The sequence below is a fragment of the Balaenoptera physalus genome (genome assembly GCF_965194825.1).
Source record: "Balaenoptera physalus genome assembly, contig: SUPER_3_unloc_7, whole genome shotgun sequence".
NCBI classification, from domain to species: Eukaryota; Metazoa; Chordata; class Mammalia; order Artiodactyla; family Balaenopteridae; genus Balaenoptera; species Balaenoptera physalus.
In genome coordinates, this window is record NW_028126546.1 from 570,320 (window position 1) to 593,723 (window position 23,404).

Genomic DNA, 23,404 nt, shown 5'->3' on the forward strand with positions numbered 1-23,404 from the left:
TGAGTTCTAAGTAAGCACAACCCCGTTCTGCTGAGCCGGAGGGAAATCAAGATCAGGAAATCTGCCCAGTCTAGTGGAACAGGCCCTGGGTCAACAGCTGGATTCCAGTCTCGCCCACCCATAACCTTGACCGACCAGCGGTTTAACGTATGGGCCAGGGAAGGGAATGCTGTAACCTTGCCATGAGAGGAAAATGGGACCAGTCCCTCTCCCACACCATCCCACCCACCAGTCTTCCTTCCCACTCAATGGGCCTTCGATATAAAGTGCCAGGGAGGTCGTAGGACCCGTCCAGGTGGACTCCCCAGGATGTTTCCCGAGAAGCGGCGTTTGCATCCCAGCAGTAGCTTTCCCACCCCCGCCCCGCGGAGCACCAGCGGCTCTGCGCAGCCCGGGCTGGCGACCCAGAAGGCGCGGAGACCCCGCCCACCCTGCAAGGCCCGCCCGCTTGGCCCCGTCCCCGCCCCCGCCGCGGCCTCCCATTGGTGGCCCGGTGTGTCAGTCGACGAGCGGGCTCCCAGGGCGGGAGCGCAGGCTGCGGTCCCCTCCCGGCGCCTCTATCGCACGCCAGCCGCAGGGAAGTGAGACCGGGCGCCGGCCGGCGGCCGCTGCCTCTGACAGACCCAGCGGTCGAGGCTCCGCGCCCATCAGCAGCCCGCGGCCGCCATGGCGGCGCGGAGGAGCCCCCCGCGGGAGCAGGAGCGGCAACGACCTCGCGACCCCGCCGCAGGTGGGCCCGGGGCCCGGTGGGGCGGGGCGGGGCGGGGCGGGGGCCGCGGGCGCCCGGGACGCGCTCGCCCCCGCCGGCCGTCGGCGCAGCCCTGGGTTGGAAGGTTCGGGGCCCGCCATCCCAGGGGTGGGAGGTCCGGGGCGCCCCTGCCCGGGGCGGGGAGGGGGACGGGCTGCAGGGTTTGGGGGGGCCGTCGGGGGCGGGGGTCGCCCCTAAGTGAGGAACTGCGCCGTCGGGCCGAGGCAGCGAACGACCCTCCGAGGCAGAGCAGACGGGTTCCTGGAAAGAGAAAGCGGGTCCTGCGGGCTGGGATGCGTTGCGGCGGGGTGGGGTGCCCCGGCAGCGGCTGGGGTCGGGCCCTGGCGCCCACGAGCGCCGGTGTCCCCTTCTCGGTGTCCCCTCCGAGCCCTTGATTGTTGTCGGAGGGAAGTTGACGGGTTTCGCGCTTTGCTGGCAGAGGATGTGGCCCACACCTTCGCAGCAGTCGAGACTCGATGAGCAACAGAGAAAACTCTGGCTTTTGAAACAAAAATCTCACCAGGGACAGGAGCGGCAGCCCAGTATGGCACAGGTGGCCGAGGTCGCCGCGCGCCACCTGTGTCGCGGCGTCTCTGCCCTCTGCGTGCGTAGCTGGGCCCTCACCGGACGAATGAAGGGTGCTTTCCTTGCCATGCTTCCAGCCCCAGGTCTGAGGAAGATGATCTGCTTCTCAGCTTGGAGCACATTCCCGATTGTGTATTTTCCTGGAGGCCACCCCGGGGGTGAGAGCCCACGAGTGAATTTGGGGAGCACGCCTGTTCCAGGTGCCGCAGCGTCAATGGGAAGTTACTGGGACTGCTTCTTAGTCCGGATTCTTGGTCCCAGCAGGAGCTTTTGATTCACACAGCAAAGTGTCGGGTGTGGTGAAAACAGCCCAGTTCTAGGAGACAAGACATGAGTTCTAGACATCCTTTTGCCCAGGACTGCGGGCCTCGAAGCTTCTGGGTCCTGGTCCATAAAATGAGGGCACTAGGCTAGCTGATCCATAAAGCCCCTCCCAGTCTAGAATTCTGTGATTGACGTATCTCCCACTCTCAGAAGTTTGGAGAATGAACTAATTTTCAACCTTTCTGCACCTTGGATTCTTATAGAATTAGCCAAATATTTCCTGGGGGTGTATCCATCTGAACTTTTTCATATGTGATTTTCTTCCCTTCTCCCTGTGTTGTTTCGGCAGAGCAAAGCTGGAAGCGGAGGTGGGGCACAGCTGGGAAAAGCTGGCTGGGGGGCGCCGAAGGGTATCTACTCTGGGCTTAATGTAATTGTCAGGAATTTTCCCTTCCAGTGCACCAAGTTCAAGGTGTGCCAGCACTGTGAGAGCAGAGAGAATTCTTTCCTCAGCTTCAGCCTAAAGGGAAACATTTTCCCTCCTTAAAAAATAGTTTGAGGGCTTAGGAAAAGGAAAGCCAACACTGCAATTGAAAACACATGCCCGCAACAGAGCCTACAAGAGAATGCTTACAACCAAGTGGTCCACAGTTGCTATTTTTTGCCAGCCTGTTTTGTCACTTTTATACTTCTACTCTTACGTTTCTGTGAGATGGATTAAATAGCAAATAAAGTGTAAATTTTGGCACCATGTGTTTTAGCTAAGTAGAAATTCTTGATTGGCACAATGACTGAATTTGAAAGTGACCTTTCACCTGGCTCCCCGGAGCGGGTGGGTGCTGTCCTATGTGTCTGCAGCCCCCAGCGTTGTCCCTGCCACAGTAACAGTGGGTACTGGAGCTCTCTTCACGGTGCTGGACACGGAGACACTGCCCATAGTCTTATGTAATCTCTACAACCACCGTCCTGTGATGCTCGGAATGGTCACGGAATTTCCTCAGAGTTTCCAGCTAGTAAGTGGTGCCGGGATTCAAGCCCTGGCAGCCCGGCTCCTCCCGCAGCATGTTCTTAACCATCGCCCGCTTCTGTCTCCTAAAACATTCAGGCTTATACCTGGGAGCACTCTAGGTTCCAAAGGTACCTCATCACAGTTAAGCTGTTCTAAAGCAAAGTTGGCTTATCAACTTAATACCATCGTTGTTGCTCAAGGGAACTCACAGGTCTGTGTGCGGGAGAAAAAGTCATCATTATCGAGTTAAAACTTCCTACACGTGTGTTTCTTTATACGTGGCTCTGAAGTCTTTATGTACCAGTTAAAGGAGTTAATGGACTATTGTATCTGACCTTTCTCTCCTGCCCACTTGAATCCTCTGGTCCATGTTCAGTTACTTAGGACAATCTGTTCTCAAGACGGAGGTTATATACACATTTATTGATTTGTAATTAATTGAATGGAAGAACACTTAAATGTCACGTTACAGTAAGTCAACAGGGAAAAGTTTTGGTTTATACACTCATTTTTCCAGTGATCTTTTGTTCTAGTCATACTCTATTTTTCTACTTTTTCATTTAATTGAGCCGGAATAGACAGAGGCCATCATGTTTAAAATAAGAGGATAATAAAATGTTTATGTTCATTTCTAAGGACCCTTGTCTGTTAGTACTGTTGCTGGGATTCCCAGGTAATAAACAACAATCCCAGAAACTGTAGCACGTAAGATGCTATGCTCAATAAACCTCTGAATTAAGAATTTAATAGTAAGTCTTTCATTGTTGATTTAACCAGGTGACTCTGACTTTGAGTTTATGTGGAACTGTTGGATGTTAGTTACATAGTAATTTAAAACACCTTATTAGCTCTTTCTCTGCTTGCCAGTGTTATTGATTTTTATTGACTATTAGTTAGGGTTAGTCTTCTGGCAGAGGGAGTAATAATGTATCGATAATTGGAAGTTAGCTTCTCAAGAGTCCTCTCCCAACTTAGAAGCAGAATCCCAGCCCTCTTCCCTGGGCACCAGCAGCTGCCCAGATACCTGGGGTTGGCCTCTTGGGTGGGGCCTGAGTGCCTGCGGCCCCCAGAGCCACAAGATGCCTTCCCGGCCTGGCCTGGCCTGTGGGGCACCCGCACTCCGGGTGGGCTCCGTGCCGTGGGCCCACCTCAGAGGTCAAGCTGGACGTCAGACGCTGAGGCCCAGGCGGCCAGAAGGGACCCAGAAGACCTGGGGGTCCCGGTCTCGGCCTGTCAGACAGGCTGTCCTGGAGGCACTGCCCAGATCTGGGGGGGCCAGGAGCCCAGGACCACCCCTACCCCTTTTTGTAAATCTTGTTAAATGTAAATCAAATACAGCTGTCTTTTTCACTGAAAGAAAAAAAAGTATCCTGCCTTCTCATGTGCCCATTACAGTGGACCTGAGCTCCTGCTGCCCCCAGGCGTGGAGGACCTCGTGGGTACAGGCCAGTTCCCAAGTGGCTCAGGAGCGGAGGTGGGCAGGGGCGCGGGCTTTGAACCTTGTGTGTCTCTCCCCTCAGCCGGGGCAGAGAGGGTTCCCCGGAGCGTTGTGTCTCCCAAGCTGAAGTGGACTGAACTTCTTCCCTGTAAAGAGAGAACCTTTCCCTGGGTCTTAGAGTGAGTGACAGCAGGCACATCGTGGTTATATTTGTTGATCTGTGACAAGAAGACCTCAACTTTGCTGTGAGATCGCTAAAGTGACAGGAAAACTGAGTGCTCTGTGTCTTCCAAATCGCCTGCCAGGATAGGTTGAAATGCTGTGGAAGCAGCAGAATGGCTGAGAGGACAGGGGAAGTGGAAGAGATGGCCAGCCAGGCCGGCGTGGGCGAGGACAGTCAGTCACCACCCAGATGTGAAGGGCTGAGTGGCACTGAAGTCAGCGGACCCGATCAGCTCTGTGTCATTTTACTTGGTATTTAACAAATGAACTGGGAGTTCAGTTTGTAGCTAAGGCTGGCCTCGAACCGTGAAATGCAAACGTAGCCAATCGAATTATTAATATAAATGTTGGGTCCCTCAGTTTTGCACCTGAAGCAGTGCAAGACTCGGGTGCATCGATTCCTTCCTCTGAAATCTGAAATAAAGAGAAAAATCACTCAAACTGAGAGTTTATTAGATCAGTTTTATCCACGGTGTAGCCCTCTCTTTTGTTTCTTAAACATTTGTTAAACTCAGTTTGGGGTACTCAGCTGATTGTCATGACAGAGGACTGGTACGGCCACTGCTTATAGACCTACCTTGTACTGCACTGTTCCTCATGCTTGGATATTCCAGCATCTTCTCCCACATATACCTCACCGATTCATTCAAAGTTTGGAGCCTGTAACATGTGATGGTACAATTCTCCTTTCCCTTCCCGCTCCCCCAGGCTCCTCAACCTTCCTCTTTTATTTCTTGCTGTCATTTAGAAACTGGGGTCCCAGACAAGCCCTTGCGGAAAAGGCTCTTTATCAGAATTCTGCTTTCAGGTCAGCTGGTGTAATAGACCTGCAGATCTAAGCACGCATGTCTCGGGTGGAGTATTTGCTGGCATTTATCAAGGTCTCGTGTATCTTCTGTACACGCTCAGGCATCTTTCCTGTAGGGCAAGTTTTGAGTAATGTTTTGAGTTTAGTTGAACCTCAGTTGTTTCACAACTACTTAAAATCCTGTGCCTGTACCACAGCGTGACTATTCCACTAACATAACTCTGAAACATGTTAACATAAAGAGGCATTTGGAGGAGAACGGTGGTGAGTGGCCTGGCCTCCTTGTGTTTGTTTATAGGGGAGGAAGCTGAGGTCCAAGTTGCTCGACTGTCTAGGACCAGACCTGGAGCTGAGTTCCTGACTCCCTGGGGCCTGCTCATTCCACTACCCTGAAGCCATCCCACTAGGTGACCGCTTCACAGCCTCACTTCCTGCTTTATATTTACATGAGTGTATTTAAGGGAAGGGAAAACAGAGTGGTGGCTCACCATTTCTTTTTTTTCTTTTTTCTTTTCTTTTTTGTTTTTTTGCCACACCGCATGGCTTGTGGGATCTTAGTTTCCTGACCAGGGATTGAACCCGTGCCCCCTGCAGTGGGAGTGCGGAGTTCTAACCACTGGACCACCAGGGAATTCCCACACCATTTCTGACATGCATGTTAGAAGTCAGAAGGGACCAGCAAGAGAGAGGCTGTTAGGCAGGATTAGGTATGGTGGAGTAACAGAACAACCCCAAATAAGTGAATTAAGTTTATTTCTTTTATGGCAAAGCTCAGACATGGCTCCCCAGGGCTGGAATGGGCTCCATAGTGTCAGAGGCCCAGGCTCCTTCCACTTTGTTTCCACCCTGCAGGGGTTTCACGCCCACAGCTACTTCCTGATCCAAGATGGCTGCTGAATGTCAGTTATCACACCTACATTCCAGCTAGGAGGGAGGAGGGAGGGCAAGGAGTACACACCCCTCTCAATAGAACCTTTTGAAAACTGCACATAGCACTTCTTGGCCAGAATTCACTTACAGGGCTATACCCAGCACGTAGGGAAGGTGGAATGCCAGCCAAAGTCAGGATTGTATTCCTGTGGAAGAAGAGAGAACAGATACTGGGGTTGGCTGGCAGTCTCTGTCGTGGAGACGTGTGGACTGGATTCTGACTACATCAGTTCATCTTCTTTATTCAGCAGATATTTATTAACTGTCTACCGTGTTCCTAGGGACCGAGAAAGCAGAGAGAAAACAGACACAATCCCAGTCCTGAAGACATGCACCTACACAGGGAGACAGACACTAACCAAACACAAACACAGTTGTATAAACTGTGATGCGTGCTGTGAAGGAAGAGGACACCGTGTGCTGTGAGAGAGTGTAGCAGGGATGTGACCAAGCCTGGGGGTTGGGATCGGGTCAGAGAAGCTTGGCCCCAGGAAGTGACATTTGAGCTGAGAGCTGGAGAGTGAGTAAAGTGAAGAGTATTCCAGATGAGGGAAGAGCACGGGCAAAGGCAGGCCGGGAGGCAGGAGTGAGCCCTGATGGAGGAACTGAGGGCCGCCAGTCATCTTGGAGCAAGAGGAAGAGGTGGGAGAGTAGGGAAGAGTCAGGGTCAGACCAAGGGGGACCCTGGAGGCAGGGTGAGCACCTGTCCTGGTTTGCCTGAGACCAAGGATGTCCTCGGACGAGGAGCTTTTCAGCACTAAAACTGGGGGACCCCCAGGCAAGCCAGGAGGAGTTGGTCAGCCTCCCCAGAGGTCACATTAGTAGTTGGGTTCCTTTATTATTATTACTATTTTTTTTTTAAATACCACAAACAGTGGTTTTTTAATTAATTAATTTATTTTATTATTTATTTTTGGCTGTGTTGGGTCTTCGTTTCTGTGCGAGGGCTTTCTCCAGTTGTGGCAAGCGGGGACCACTCTTCATCGCGGTGCGCGGGCCTCTCACTATCGCGGCCTCTCTTGTTGCGGAGCACAGGCTCCAGACGCGCAGGCTCAGTAGTTGTGGCTCACGGGCCCAGTTGCTCCGCGGCATGTGGGATCTTCCCAGACCAGGGCTCGAACCCGTGTCCCCTGCATTAGCAGGCAGATTCTCAACCACTGCACCACCAGGGAAGCCCTGGGTTCCTTTATTATTAATTTCAGCAAAGTTCTTTTTTAGGTAGGCATAGATCCCAGCCTTGGAAAAATAGCAACTGACTAGTAAAAGTAGCCCCTCACCTTGGCCAAAGGGAAAGAGGCACAGAACACAGGCAGCACTTACTGGTAGTTGGATTACACGACCAGTGAGACTTTTCTTTATCTGTCACGATTTCCCCGAAGGGTAGTTTTGGAAATCAATAGGCGTGTGATAGTATATTTGAGCTAACAGAAGCAGCCAAGGACGGAGGAAGCCCTGACTCCAGAGTAGTGCGTCTCATCGCCGGTGATACATTGCAATCACCTGGGAACTAAAGACAAGACCGGCGCCCAGCCAATAAATAGATTCTCCACAGGTGGAGCCAGGGCAAGCATGGTTCCGTCTCGGTGGCAGCGCCTCCCAGGCCTTGGTTGCGCTTGAATCGCTGGGGATCCTGTAGAACACAGATTCTGCTTCCATGGGGCCCGAGGGTCGTCCTTCTAAGAGCCCCGCTGGTCAGGATGTGGCGCATCCGTAGACTTCGAGTACGATGCTCTGTAATGTTTGGCCAGTTTGTTTTGAAGCCTCTGGTTTCTTTTCAGGAGAGCAGATCTGAAGGACCACGTAAAGGTAGACGGGGCCGCGAGGGGTAGAGACTAGGGGAGGGGGACAGGGAGACCTCCGCCCTGGGCTCCCATCAGTGGTGGGCCCAGCCCGACTTCTCAGTTGGTTCCACCAGTGGCTGGGGTTACGTGGTGAGACCGGTTCCTGGTTATGGGAAGACCAGCTCTCCGAGGCCTCTGGCTGGGATGGTGCAATAGGCGATGCCCCATCACTCTCTCACTTGTTTAGAGGCCTTTCCAGATGACTCCACTGGCTGCCAGGAGTGGGTCTTTCCTATAAGTAAGAAAAGCCAGAAAGATTTTTGAATAGGAGATGACACATCCATTGAATGTAAAAAAAGATACAAAAAACAAACCAACAGAACACACACCATTGGCTTCAGAGTGGAAAATGGCGTTGGAGAAGGGAAGCCAATTAGAAGGATGAGTAACCAGTAGCGACAGAGGCCAAATGATTCTGGTTAATGGAAAAATCACTGTGTGGCGAAAGTGGCTTGTCTCAGGGTGTACCTTATTTCTCTCTTGGTCACGTGTTCATAAATGATCTATTTTGGGATGTGGAAGACAAGCTTAGTTTTTAAAGGTCTAAGAGTTGAGAGAGGGACAGAGCACCATGGAAGCCATGACAGGTCAGAGCAGTGAGCCAAGTCCAGTAACGTGAAATTTAGCAGGGATGTGTGTCAGCTCCTGGGTCTAAAATGCACAGAGCTTGCACATGCGATCTGGATAATCCCTTGCTTCCCTTCCCAGGTTCTGAACTAACTGAAAGGTAGACACGGAAGTCAGGGATTTTTAAAATATCGGCTCGGTGATAAAATCCCTGTGTCTTAGTCATATGGCCAGATGGGCTTGCAGGCAGTGCCTGAGCTGTACTCTCCCCTCAAAGGTCAGGCCTCTCCCCCAGAGAGACAGCAGCCCCAAGGGCACCTCTCGGCAGGCAGGCAGATCCTAGTGGAGAGGAGGGGGCTGAGCTGAGCAGAGGGTCTTACACCTGCCATCAGGTAAGTCTCCCTCCCTCAAGAAAGAGGGAGGGGAGAGGGGAGAGGGGTGGAGGCCAGTATCAGATCTCCAGGACAGTTCTTCCCCCTGGAGGTTTGAGGACAGTGGGATGAAAGCACCTTTTCTCTCTCCCCCTTCGGCAGATGGGGAGATGTGCTCCAGCAACAGGTCTAAACGGCTTTAGGTTGATGGCAGGCTGAATACTAATACAATCGCAGGCTGCATTAGTGTGAATGTATCATCTAGGCAGAGTCTGGCCAACCACGGCCCACGGGCCAGATCTGTCCCACTCAGTTTTTATATGGCCTGTGACCTATGAATGGTTTTTACATTTTTTAATGGTTGGAAAAAAGATCAAAAGAAGAATACCATTTCCTGACATGTGAAACTTATATGAAATTCAAATTTCAGCGTCTTGTAAAAAAGTTTTCTTGGAACACCACCCCGCTGTGTACTGTCTGATGGCTGCTTCCCCTCTGTCGGGGACGATCTGAGTGGATGGGACGGAGACCAGATGGCTGGCAGTGCCTAAAATACTCTCTGACCCTACACAGAAAACTTGCTGACTCCCGATGGAGCGTGAAGAAGTGGTCACGTGGTTGAATTCTCTCCCGCTTGGGTCACACTCAGGGCAGTGTGTTCTGACCTGCGGTCTCACTCTGAGTGTGGGGTGGGTCCCGAGAAGGGTGACCGGGATAATGAAGAGACTACCCCCCTGCCCCTCGCCACCAAATCATGTCGAGTGAGGCCTGGTGGAGAGAAGGGGGCGTGTCTGATCTAGAAGAGAAAAAGGCACAGTGGGAATGACAGCTGCCTTCTGAGTTCATGCTTGTTAATTGTTTTGCATTCTTGGAAGAGAATTACTCAGGAAGGGCGGTTGGGTAGTTGATTCAAAGGGCACTTACCTTGGGTCAGAACACGTGGGTTCAAGTTCAGGCTTCTGCTTGCTTTCTCTGGGCTTCAAAGATGAAGTGTGCGTGTGACATCTCATCAGGTGGCCAGGTCCGCAGCGAATGAAGCTTCAGCTTTCACCTCAGAAATGCTTTCCAGCCAGTGGGGGGCGCAGTCATGAATCCACTGAACCGGAACCCGCCTGCAGTGTGGACAGCGTGTGTGTGTGTGTGTGTGTGTGTGTGTGTGCGCGCAGGGGGGAACCGCGGGAGAGATTCATTCTGCTTGAGGGGCTGGTGTGACTCAGGCCTTGGAGAACCAGTGGGATTCCAGCCCCTTCGGCCCAAGCATCCCGTGTTTCTGTCAAAGGTCTAAAAGGCTGTGGTGTGGAGGAAGAATCAGACACGTTCCTCGTGACCCCAAGCAGTAACGAGTCAAGTGGTGGTGACAGCTCTGGTCACACCAACCTCTTGCCTCTTTGTTGAGACAAAGTGATTCATCTGAGGTCCTGCAGCTGGAAAATGGCAGAATAAAGACTGGGTCCCAGGCTTGTTCCGCCAGCCTGCCGTCTCCACCAGACCAGGGACAGGGCGTCTGCCTGGCTGGGTACAGTGACCTGGAGTTCTGGGGTCCCCGGAGCCTATCCCACCTACTGCTTTTGTGCTTCTGTAGTTGGGTGGGTTTTAAACCTCTGCCACATGGTTAGAAAATTAAAGTGATGGGCGGAATTTTACACACCTAACGCTGTGCCCAGTACCTGAAAATACCCTGAGCTATGGTGTTATTAAAAACATGCACCCAGTCCCCTCAGTGTTTGGCAAGGAGCATTTCCTGCTGTGTTTGCTGCCTCTTGGTTGGCAGGAGCCTTGGGTGAAGCATGCCCAGTCCTATGGGATGTGGGATTGCACGCGTAGCCTTGATAAGTTGGTTGCATGACAGGGCTACCCTTGTGTGTCTCGCTGGTCATGACTTTCGAGATAAAAACTTTCGCGTTGGTGGTTCTCTTCCTCAGTGATACTGATCTCGTAGTTGTTGGTTATAGAACTCTACTAAGTGGGAGACCATGGTTTCTTAACTGAGCAGGATTAATACCTGAAGTTCAAAAGTGTAGAAAGTCTTTTGACCTCACCATTTCAAAGATTTATTAAGAGCATATTTGTTCTCTTTCCCACATAGCTGATACAAAAAAACCCCCAACTAACCTATGGTTTTGCATGAGCCAAGACCATTTAAACGCAGCCTTTCACTCCACTGTGCTGACTTTTCTCTAGGAGTCTCCCATTTGCTCTAAATTATTCAGAAGCCTTGATGACCTAACAGGATTTGTTCTGTATGTTTATCGTTCTGTTTGCTTATTGCTTAGTTTATATGTTTGGACGAATGTACCGTATTTTGCTTTATTCTCGAGCCTCTGAGGTTCTCAGAACTCCGCTCTGAGAGCGATGACCCACCTTGGCATCCAGCATGAGGGCCTCGTGTTATTCTGTGTCTCGGCCGGACCCCGACACCAGGACGTGCTAACCTGTGGGCCTGGGCAAGCTGACCAGTAGCCTTTCCTGACAGCAGGGCATCTCCCACCAGACCAAGAGCTCCCTGGGGCCAGAGCATGTGTGTTTTCAGTTCACTGCCTGCCAGCGTGGCGCCCAGCCCAGGGTAGGAAGAAGTAGCATAACCGAAGGGCGCGGGGCAGGAGGGAGGGGGGCTTCCCGGGCCCCTCCCAGTCCACTGTGCCACGTGGCCTGTGTGTACTCCTCTCTGGGGCACCCCCCTCCCTTCACCACTCCTGCCACAGAGAAGGGGCACGGCCGTCCCGGGCCCTATTTGCTTCCCAACCCATTCATCTCTCTTGGCCACTCTTCGTACCATCTCCTGCTAATCAACCAGAATATGGCATTGAAGCTGATAGAAATATCTGTTGTATTTATTATATTAAATTTAGCATTTTTCACCTTAAAGTTTTTAACAAGGTGATTTTCCCATGTGATATGTCTCGCTGCCCCTGCTGTCTCCAATGTGGAAATTAGATCGCCTTTGCCGCCTGTTTAGCTCAGGCCTAGGCTCCGCCCCGCGAAGCCCGCTCGCTCGTAGCCCTTGATCCGCCTCCTCTGCCGCCGCCTCTGCTTCAGGAGAACGTCAGCGGGCCGGACCCGGGGGCAGAGGAGCCGAGCGTGGAGCGAGCTCCCTGTGCCGCTGCAGCCCCAGGGGCGGCCTGCGGGGAGGCGGGCGCGGCAGGGGCCGGGCTCCAGCCGGGGCACCACTGCAGGTGTCGCGGCGAGCCAGACCCCGGGGCTCTCCCTGCGAGCCAGCCTGAGGCTGGGGCACAGTGCTGTCAGCGTGATCACTCGGTTTCCGGCTCCTCTGGGTCTTTTAAGTTTTGTTTTCAGGTTTGTTTTTTTCTTTTTGGTTTCCTGTTTGAGTGTTTGAATTATTTCAGTTTTGGTACAGTTTAGAGAACGGAAAGAAAAAGGCTAAGTAGAGTTTTACCACAAAAAAACAGTGGCTTTTAATGTTTTCAGTTCCAGTCAGTGGTCTCATCTGCCACGTGTAGTCTGAGTGATCACAGATCGGAGTTTAGTGTCGCATGGCCACACTGCTGGCTTCAGGAGGTTCTGGTGTCATTACCCAAAGGACATCGCAACTACCTAAGTGTTACCTCGGATTGTGTGGGTTGAGGTCTCAGCAGGTGGCAATGGTGATGACTGGGGGGGTGTGTAAGACCTAGTTCATCCACTTTCCGCTGTCATAGGAATGCCTGGTGCCTCACGTAGCACCTCATTTCAGCCACCACCCAAGCGGTCCAGCCCAAAAGGGTTAAAAAGAAATTTCGTTTTTATCTCTTGATGAGCATTCAAAAGGATCAAATCCATAATTCCTGGCAACGCTTGTTTTCCGCCTCTTCGTCGCCAAAGCCACCCCTCGTCCCCACTCCCCTTGTTTCTTGCCCTTGTTCTCGCTCCTCTGTTTATTATGTTGAAAGACTGACTCCATGGTGGTGGGACTTCTCTCTTTTCCTGTTAGTCCAGGGGGCGCCCCCCAAGGCCAGCTCCCCGTTAGGCAGGGCACCGGGTAGGGGAGGGGAAGTTGGGCGGGCTGGTGCTGACTTCTCCCTGGCCGGTTGGCCGAGGGGGACCCCGGGAAGATTCTGACATGGAAGATCTTATCCCGTCTCGGCTGCTTTGGGGGAAATGAGATTTGACTCAGGAGATCATCAAAGCTGTGATCATGATAGTATTTTGCTGGGTGCCTCATTTATGGCGTTCTCCTCCGTGTCTGTTGTTTTGAGTTGTAATCCAGTTATTGATACATGCAGGAGAGATTTTTTAAACTCTCTTTTTAAAGAGTCTGGATTCCACTTGCTGTAGCAGAGCTGGTTTGGGATTCACTCAGCTCCATCATTCAGAGGCAGGGTAGGCAAGTGGGACAGCGTCCAGCTTCCGCATCGCATTGCCCCGTGTGTTTGAATTCTAGCTCTGCGGCTTATTTCATCGTTCTCTCCCTCGCAGTGTCCTCAGGTGATAAAATAATAATGAACATGTTTTGGGTACTTGCCGTGTGCCCAGCCACGAGCTCGGCACTTTTCCCAACATTTCCTTAAACCATCTCGCAGCTCCAAGGGGGCCTCCGTGTTACCAGCGAGAGGAGCCCCTGAGCCGCCCTGCGTCCCCGGCGCTGGGCTGTCCTGCTGCCCTCCTTCCCGGGGTTAAGGGACAGGCACGTGGGGGCATGGAGTCACCCACCCCGTGTACTGCAGGACCAGGGCCTCCTTACGCCACTGCGTTTCTAGGAGCAAATGAGACAATTTCTGTAAAACGATTGCCACAGGGTATGGCACGTAGCAAAAGCTCAAACTGTAGCTCTTTTGAACTGTCAAAGCCCCACTCCTGATAATATTTTCATACGAAGTTATGTGAACACCTCGGGGTTGTCTCTGAGCCGCAGCCCACTCCCCTGTGACCTCCTGAGTCCCGCCTCCAGGCCGCTCCCTGGTACCCACACCAGCCCCCATGATACGCTCCCTGGCCCTTCTTGGCTTGAGTCACTTGACCAGTACCTGTGGGTGCACTGGGTAGAGTGGATACAAGGAGTTTAGGCTCGTATTCTTGGTTTGCATGGGAAGGGGGTGTTGAGCCCTCACATGTTTTTTTCTGAGAAGTTGATCATATCGCCCTTTCTTGGGTTGGAGGTGGGTTTAATTTCAAGGATTAGGGCAGTAGGCTAGGGAAGTGCGTGTGTGTGTGTGTGTGTGTGTATGCGCGCGCGCGTGTGTGTAGGTGTGAGGAGAACATAATCTGCGGTGGGTCCCCATGGAGGCCCTGGCAGCTGTCGAGAGGCCTCACGCTCAGGAGAAGCCCCTATTTCAGGGGTCTCGAATCAAGTGCCCCGAGGGGCCGGGCAGTATCTTTTAAGAATGCAGCCCGTCGATTGGAGTCCGTGTGCGGCGGGTGAGAGCAGTGCCCCGTGGAGGGGCCAGCAGCCAGCCCCCAGCCCTCCAAGTGCACGCAAACACCAGGACGAGCCGGTGGGGAGCAGGCAGATGCTCTAAAAGGCTCTTCACAGAGGAAGAGCTGTGAACGTGTTACTGCAGTGAGGAATCATAGCCGGTCCTGGGGTTTAGGGAAACGGAGGCTCGTACATGTGGCGGGAGTGTCAACTGTTTGAGGGGGGCACTTTGGCAACGTCTGTAACATCTGGAAATGTGCACACCCTTTGACCCAGAGTTTCCTCTTCTAGAAATTATCCTAAAAGATACCGTGAGTCCACGAGGACTGTTGGAGGAAAATGTTTGTAAAAGTGAAAAACTGGGAAACAATCCAAATGCTCGTCAACAAGGCAGTGATTATGTACACATATGATGCTCTCTCTTTATACTAAAATATTATACATTCTTTAAGAAGAATAATGTAGACTTTTTAATAAAAGTCTGAATTATAGATGCAAAGGCATTATAGCTTACGTTTTTAAGCAATTCATTAAAAACTTTGTACTAAATATCTAGTAGAAGTAAATACATAATTAACAGCTAATCAATTGTTTTAAACAGGTAAGTACCTGCTTTTGAAAATGTACTTTTCCAGTAAAGTGTACATGATGTCTCTCTGCCTCTTACAAGCTTATTTCTCAGAGCTGCATATGAATGTACAACAATCTAAAAATAAATAGTTTAATTGAATAATAAAAAAATGTACTTTTAAATAATTATAAACATGCATATTTTTATTTGTTGGTAACTTTATTTCTTTATTTGCTGGTAAATTCTTTCTTTATTGAGAGTATATATATTTCTTTATTGAGAATGTATAGCAACTTTACTGAGATACACATATCAAATATCCATACGATCAAAAATGCTAAAATTGTAGATTCCGAATCCAGGAGGCTTTTACTACAGTTAATCATTGGAATTTTACTAAACCAATGTGCCAGGGAGGGAACTGTTGCACAATGAACCCCAGGAGGTTTGGCCACCATTCAAAAGTTCTCTTCCTCATTTGTACTTCAGCATTTTACGTGTTCAAACATAATATAATTAGGAATCTGCTGCACATAGTAAAATATTGCAAGTACGTAGTTTGGGCTCTCCTGGCCTGTGAATTTTCTCTCCTGTCACATCAGGAATCGTAGTGTACCCTGTAAGCTGCACACCTAGCTCCATCCACGACTATTCTAAGTGGCCCACTTTCTGGAAACGATGTCTCTGTGCCTGCTGTCTGAGTCTCGTTCTGTGCGTTCAGATGATGGCATGTGTTACGGCCCGTAATGACCTAAGAGTATCGCCGTGGGCAAAAGTGGGTGGTGGCCACACGGCAGGAGACGCCCCTGGTGTGACTGACTCCTGTGGGCTCGGTGCTGAGCAGACTCCCTTGGTCATTCTTGGATTTAACAGATATTCTACACGGTGCAAGGCGCACTGTGCTGGTTCTTAAATGATTTCATTCCATCTTTCTCCAGCGAGGTCGGTATTTTCACTCCCATTTTACAGTCAAGAAAATTCAGGGTAAGAGAAATGAGGTGTCCCACAGTCAGACAGCTGAATAAGTAGGAGAAACGGGTTTTAAATTCAGGTCTGAGGGATTCCGAAACCCACGCTCTTTATGTGCCCTGTTCCTCTTGAATTCCGTAGAACAAAGATATCCTCATATGTGACACTGATTATAGGAGAACTAGGTGTTTCTTTAATTTTTAGATTGAATTTTCAAATGCTTTAAAAAATGTTTATATAAATCAATGATAGACTCTTTACAGGTAAAATTATCCAGTGTATCTTTTTTTCCCCCTTAAACAAAGCAGGCTTGTGTAATTGTGATGTATATTTATTTTATTTTTTATTGAAGTATAGTTGATTTACAATGTTAATTTCTGCCGTACAGCAAAGTGACTCAGTTAGACACATATATACATTCCTTTTTATATTCTTTTCCATTATGGTTTATCGAGTATATTAAATATAGTTCCCCATGCTATACAGTATTATTATTATTATTATTAAATTTTTGTAGGAAATGACCAAGTTCACTCCTGGACGCTCGTCACCAGCCAAGCCTTAGATGCCGCGTGGAGAGTAGCAAAGGGGTCAGTGACGTTGGCAGTTTCATTTCTGGTGGGCACCCTCTGCTACTTCAGAAGGCTACATTTATATTTAGGGCACTGGCTGAAAAGGTATGTGGCTATGTCATCTTTAATTTTCAAAAATGCCCTTGCTGTTTAAAATAGAATTTTGATATTATCGTTCCCTTATCTTTTAGGTGGATTGGATATCTGCAGAGGAGATTCAAAAGTCAATATTTTCATGCATATGTTTCCTTATTTTTAAAGTGCAGAGAGGGTTCAAGAAGGGAAAGGAAAGGGAAAATTCACCACCTTGTATCTTTGATTTGGTTCAGGGAACCTCAGCGTGGAGGCAGAAGTTGATATACTCAGTTATTGTGCAAGAGAATGGAAAGGAGAGACACCCCATGCCAAGCTGATGAGGAAGGTGTGTCTGTTTATACAGCTCGTGGTGGGTGGAGAATTTGTGTGTAAAAATCGGGAAACACGCATTCCATTCTGCTTTACCAAATGTGGCACCAGGAACAACCGTGGCTCTAATTAAAAGCCAAACAGCTGCTAGACATTGCGTTCAGGCCTTTCACCTAGAGCTAGTGCCTTCGAGGACTTAGGTAAATTAGGCCCGTAATTTCAGGACACTTGAGCGTTATACCCTTTTCAGCTCCCTCCTGGCCAGGCCTATGAACACATCTGCAAGGACTGTCCTTGAAGGGATTCAGGCACCTTGACATAAAACATTTTGAGGATTTTTAGAACTTTCCATCAGACCAATCTTGGTAAATATTCCCAGCAGTGCTGTCCAACCTTGTCACTAGCTAAAGCCAAAAAAAAAAAAAAAGAGAGCGAGAGAGAGAAGGAAAAAGAAAAGTACATTTAAATGACACTTTAGCATGGGCTTAAAAGTATATATAGTATTTTTCACTGTGTTCAGGTTGTAGACATCATCTCCCCAGAATGACATTTCCCGGCTCTGGGCTTCCAGGAAGTTACCAGCTAAAATAGCACGACATGGACTCCATACACACAAAAGTCACTTGAAAATTACACGTGTTCGCATTCATAATTTATAATTGTTTTGTTTCTGTTGTCCGCTTTACTGGGGAGTAACACCTTGCTGAAGATGCAGTGGATTTGCTTTCTTTACTCTCTCGTCCAGTGGAATTAACGACAGCCTCTCCTCTCGTGCTCATAGGCTTACAAGGAGCTGTTTTGGCAGCGGCACATTAAATGTGTCCGACAAGTAAGGAGAGACAACTACGACGCACTAAGGTCGGTGCTCTTCCAAGTCTTCAGCCAGGGCCTCTCTTTCCCATCCTGGATGAAAGAGAAAGATATTGTGAAGGTACGTTCTCACACCGGAAGTTCGGGAAAGGCCGCACTGACGGGGACTGCAACACAGGTGCTCGGGGTCTTCTGTGGGTGGCTTTGTGCACAGGGCATCAGGAGACTGAAGGTCCTTTAGCCCAGTCCTCTGTCTCTCATGTCAGTTTGCAAACAAATCATCTCAGAAGGATAGTCGCACTCAACTGTGTTTGTTTTTAATGCCGGCATCTTTTCTTGAGAAGGGCATCTGTCCTTTATAAGTTAGGTGGTCTGCTAAAATTCACTTTTCTACTCTATGGTTATTTGAGTGTTGACAAGCACAGTGTGTAACCTCAACCCCAGAGAATCCCTCGTATCCCTTTTTGTCAGTCCTTCTCTCACCCCCAACCCCAGGCAACCACTGATATGTCTTCCGTCCCTTTAGTTTTGCCTTTTCCAGAATGTCACATAAATGGAATTATTCGGTGTGTAGCCTTTTGAATCTGCCTCTTTCACTTAGCATAATGCATTTGTAGTTCATCCATGTTGTTCCATGGATTTGGAGTTCACTCCTTTTATTGCTGAATGGTGTTCCTTGATATGAATATAACATATTTTGTTTATGCATTCATGAGTTGAAGGACATCTGGATTGCTTCCAGTTTCTTTATTTATTTGGTTGCCCTGGGTCTTACTTGCGGCAGGCGGGCTCCTTAGTTGCAGCTCGCAGGCTTCTTAGTTGTGGCATGTGAACTCTTAGTTGTGGCACGCATGTGGAATCTAGTTCCCTGACCAGGGATCAAACCCGGGCCCGCTGCACTGGGAGCGCGGAGTCTTAACCACTGCACCACCAGGGAGGTCCCCAGATTGCTTCCAGTTGTTGACAATTATGAATAAGGCTGTTATAAATATTCCCATACAGGATTCTGTATGAATGTAAGTTTTCATTCCTTTTGGGTAAATACCTAGGAGTGAGATAGCTGGGTCACATGATAGGTTTATGTTTAACTTTATAAGAACCTGGCAACTCTTTTCCAAACTGGCTCTGCCATTTTGCCACCAATAACGTATGAGTTCCAGTTGCTCCACGTTCTCAGGTTTATTGTTTTGTTTCTTAGCCATTCTAATAGGGGTGCATTTGTGTCATTGTTTTTTGTTTGCATTCCCCTAATGGGTAATGATATTGAGCATCTTTGCACGTGCTTATTTACCATCAACATTACCTCCTTGGAGAAGTCTCCATTCAGATCTTTTGCCCATTCTTTATTAGGTTGTTTGGGTTTTTTTAATATTGAGTTTTGAGAATTCTTTATATATTCTGAATACGAGTACTTCATCAGCTATGTCATTTGCAAATATTTTCTCCCAGTCAGTACCTTGTTTTTTTTCATTTTCTTAACAGTGTAAAGCAGCACAGTCTTATGAATAACCTTAATTTTTATTTGAAAGTAGTATGCCTAACCACAGATGTACATTTAAGGATGGAGGAGCAAAGAAATATAAAGTATTTGCATATATGTAACTACACACGGTCTATTTCCTTAACATCTTCCGTTTGGAGCTGTTTTTATTGGTAGTTTGATTGCATCTAGCAGTTAAGTGTATGCTGTGTGCCAGCCCTGCTGCTAGTTGCTGAGGACAGAGAACTTAGCCGAGGCCCTGGGCTCCACAAGCTCGGCTGGGTGGGAAAATGTATCAGACACCCACAGTGGATCAGATTCCTACGTATTCTATAATCTTATTTAGTCCCAACAAGAGTCCTGCAAAATGGCTAGTACTTGCATTGATTTCTGACAAGCGTCATTGTCTCCATTACAGTGGAGATGAGGCTGAGAGGTTACATAACCAGTGCTGGTTGAGCAGTCTCTCAGCAGGCGAGTGACAGAGCCAGGTTTGAACCCCAAAGTGCATCCTTCTACAATCCACATTTCCCTGATGTACTATGTCACTCTAACGGTGCTTGGTTAAAAATAATTTCTAAAGGGAGATACCTAGGAAGTTCGGGAAATGTTTTATCCAAAAAGATTGTTTCTGTAGACGTAATCTTCATTTAGGTTTTCATCAGTTGTGAAACTGTGAATTAAGATGATCCAAATCACTTAATCCACAAATCTAAAACAAGACTATACGTTTTTACTTAACTGTTGTTACAGTCTTTTCAAATGAAGATTTCTGAATGAGATAAGATTATCTCCTGTGACATATTCCAAATTGTGTGTCAGACCTGTTGAGATACTGATCACTGTTGGCATCTACTTCCTTTTCAAGCTTCCTGAAAAACTGCTCTTTTCACAAGGTTGTAATTGGATCCAGCAATACAGTTTTGGTCCTGAGAAGTATACAGGTTCGAATGTGTTTGGAAAATTACGTAAATGTGTGGAATTATTGAAAACACAGGTGAGTCTTTAGGGGGGAAAACTAGGAATGAAAGCATGCATCCCACACGCAGCCCCTTTTCTGCATGTCAGGCATGCCCCTTTATGTCCCGCAAGTAGGAAGTGCAGGCAGAAATAGTCTTCTAGTAACTGACCATTTCCTTTCCTGCTCTTCTTTCTCCTTCCAAGTGATGAACGAGAGCAGTGTTGTTCTACGTGATGATTAGACCTATTATGGGCTAAGAGGGCTTTTGTGGACTGGTCAGAAACCTTAACAATCACGTACCTTTGTTGTTTCCCCAGAAAAATGCGGTGCAAGGTCCAGACAAGGCACTGGGAAATGCCCTTCTGAAATGTGCCTATTAGTAACTTGGGGACTAATTTGACTAAGATTTTTTTCCCTGCACTTAATAAACACAGATTTTAGATCATTGAAATGAATCCTCCTTGGGAAATACCATTTTTGTGCCATGGTTTTCTGATCTGTAAAACTAAAATATGAATAGTCTCAACCCTGTACAGTTATTGTAAGGATTTAATGAGAGAATGCACGTAGATTGCTTTGTACCCCACCCTGGCACACAGTGAGTGGTAAAGAAAGAATACTAATTAGTACTGTTCTTCACTGGAATGTCCTTTGTGTAACCCAACACCCTTAGAGGCAGCTTTAGGAAACTGACTTGTTTAGTATTTTACCTAGTAGGTGGTGCTTTTTTGAAAAACTAGTTTAAATGAAATATTTTGTTATTGTAAAAGTAATAAGTACTTAGGGTTAAAAAAATCAGTGTCAAATGATATAAAATGAAAAGTTAAAGTTCGACTCCCCTCTATTAATCTCTGGTTTGTTTTATAAGTACTTTAAAAATTATGCAACAGTGTATGTATTCACCTTTGCCGTTTAAGTTTCACTTTACATCTGTGTTTGCTTTTAGTGGACTGAATTTAGTGGAATTAAAGATTATCACAAGCGAGGAAGCATGTGCAACGCCCTTTTTTCTGATGCTATCCTGGAGTGTAAACTTTACGAAGCTCTGAAGTTCATCATGCTCTATCAAGTCACTGAGGCTTATGAACAAATGAAGACCACAAATGTCATTCCCAGTCTTTTTCGACTCCTGTTTACCCGGGAAACCTCTTCCGACCCTTTGAGCTTCATGATGAATCACCTGAACTCTGTAGGTGACACGTGTGGACTAGAGCAGGTAAATGGGGCAGAAGAATCGTGTGTGTTTGATGAAGGACGGTGCTGGCAACACCTGAGCACATAGGTGTTTGTTTGTTTGTAGTTTGCTTTCAGCCATGATAAATCCAGCTGCAAAGAGGTGGCGGGTGGGTATGAGTGCCCTCAAATGAGGAAACGAAGAGTGATAAACCTTCCTGCCCGGTGCTGGCTGCTGCGTCTTTGCAGCCCTGTGGCTGGCGGGCGGCAGTGCTGGGAGCGTTCCTGACCTTCCCGCTGCCTCTCGGGCGGTAACAGGCTTTCCCACAACAGAGGTTACCCAGGAGCAAGTCCAGCTGCAAACTGAGGCAACATCTGGGAGAGCATTTGGCTACTTAGTGCAGACAAATAGAAGTTATTGAAATTTTAAAAGAAGTCCAGACAATGCTTTTATTTCCCCATAGAAAAGGGCTTTCGTTTTGCTTTGCTTTGCTTTCCTTTCCTTTCCTAGGAGGTGCTCAAAATCATCTGACATTTTAATAAAAATTGATTTAAAACGATAAAAAAAAAAAAACCGTTCGAAAAACAAACAGTGTAACTTTTACTGTAAGCATTCCTTTATTAGTTTTTTTTTCCAGGCAGCTTTCCCTGTGATTTCTTCACGCTACTCCCCAGAGAGAGAAATTTCTCCGCTTGTCCCCTGCCCTCCGCACCGCGGACGTTCGTCCCCAGCCCCGTGCCCACTCCCTGGTCCATGTGTGGGTCTGTCAGCAAGTACATCGTCATCTCATGAGCTGCAGAAGAATACTCGCCCTCCGCTGGTGAGAGGTGGGAATTTGGAAATGTGTATCTGTGACCTCTCTTTCATCTCTTCCCCAGATTGATATGTTTGTACTTGGATACTCCCTGGAAGTAAAGATAAAAGTGTTCAGACTGTTCAGGTTTAACTCCAGAGACTTTGAAGTCTGCTACCCAGAGGAGTCGCTCAGGGAGTGGCCGGAGGTCTCCCTGCTGACTGAGAATGACCGCCACTATCACATTCCTGTCTTTTAAGTCTGCCTGGACCGGGCACCAGCTCTCGCCGGTGACAGTGGTCACACTTGCAAGTAATGTTTGTTTCTAGAAAAGCAAAGCTAGTATTGCTGCCACTGGAGGAATCGGGACCTCCCTTTCCAGGATTACAGGTACACTGGACGGAGACCCACGTGCCTTCCCTTTGTTTCCAGTGATTTCCTCCAGAGCCCCTGCACTAATGTATTTGTGGGTTGGTGGTTTGACCTCGTTTGTAAAGGCTCTGGTCATTTCACCCACAACAGAGCACAAGGACATTTAGTTTGGGAAGAACAACAACAGGAAGAAAGCGAGAAGAAAACAAGTAGGGGAAAAGGACTAAAGGGAAGGAATTTCTTTGTCTATAATCTTTATGTTCTTTGTTAAGAATCTTATCTTTGACTGATTTTGGATCTTCATAAACATGGCCTTATTTTATAAGCATTACCTTCCCAGGAATATCTATGGTATATTAATTTTCCAGAACCATTTGATTAACTTTAAAATTGTGTGTGTGTGTGTGTGTGTGTGTGTATTTACACTCACACACACATAAACATGTATAATTTTATATATATATATCTAAACACATATGTACACATAGCCACTACTTTGTAATGTTGTACAATTTGTTTTACATCTTTTTTTTTTTTTTACTATCGCATCTGGCTAGTTTAATATGTTTTATATAGATCAGAGATCAGTTCTGTAGATTAAGGCAGCTGAATGACAATCATTGTACTGTCACAAAAATATTAAACGGTGTATTTAATGTGTATTTACATGTGTATTTAATGTGTGTAGGGAGAATCCTGCCTCCTAATCCCCAGAACCTGTAAATATGTCGGGTCAAATGGCAAAGGAGAACAAGGCTGCAGGTGGAATTAAGGGACTAATCCACTGACCTTGAAATAGGGCGAGTAGTCTGGGTTCTGCAGGTGGGCCCAACATAATCACAAGGGTCCTTAAAGTGGAAGAGGGACTTGGGAGAGTGTCAGTCAGAGGGAAATGTGAGGTCTGGAAGGACAGTCAGAGACAGATGCAACACTGCTGGCGTTGGTTACTTACAGCAGATACAGGAAGGAAGTTACTGCAGTTTCAGGAAGGAGCCACAAGCCAAAGAATGTGGGTGGCCTCTGGAAGCTGGAAAAGGCGAGGGAACAGATTCTCCCCTAGAGCCTCCAGAGGGGAACGTGGCCCTGCCAACACTTTGATTGGAGCCCAGTGGAGCCCATGTCAGGCCTCTAGCCTACAGACCTGTAAGACAATAGATGATATGC

General features: G+C 48.1%; 1 protein-coding gene across 2 annotated transcripts; it reads left to right on the plus strand.

The window, feature by feature from the left end:
• The first annotated feature begins 528 nt into the window (after window positions 1-528).
• LOC309659100 (inactive ubiquitin thioesterase OTULINL-like) lies at window positions 529-23,197 on the plus strand. 2 transcript variants are annotated; one of them, XM_082478864.1, is made up of 8 exons: window positions 529-730; window positions 16,191-16,350; window positions 16,437-16,468; window positions 16,575-16,666; window positions 17,432-17,581; window positions 19,809-19,937; window positions 20,848-21,117; window positions 21,954-23,197. In XM_082478864.1, the coding sequence occupies exons 1-8, from the start codon at window positions 667-669 to the stop codon at window positions 22,125-22,127; spliced, it is 1,071 nt and encodes a 356-aa protein (XP_082334990.1). In that variant the 5' UTR covers window positions 529-666; the 3' UTR covers window positions 22,128-23,197. The 2 variants fall into 2 exon arrangements, with proteins under 2 accessions (XP_082334990.1, XP_082334989.1); XM_082478863.1 differs by having other exon boundaries at window positions 21,713-22,036.
• The last annotated feature ends 207 nt before the right edge of the window (window positions 23,198-23,404 follow it).

What these genes read in the sequence shown, in the direction of transcription:
- LOC309659100 (XM_082478863.1), top strand. Translation starts at nt 667, where the DNA reads ATGGCGGCGCGGAGGAGCCCCCCGCGGGAGCAGGAGCGGCAACGACCT. An exon ending in AAGAGAAAGATATTGTGAAG is followed by an intron (nt 17,582 to 19,808) that starts GTACGTTCTCAC and finishes TTCCTTTTCAAG; the next exon opens with CTTCCTGAAAAACTGCTCTT. An exon ending in TGGAATTATTGAAAACACAG is followed by an intron (nt 19,938 to 20,847) that starts GTGAGTCTTTAG and finishes GTTTGCTTTTAG; the next exon opens with TGGACTGAATTTAGTGGAAT.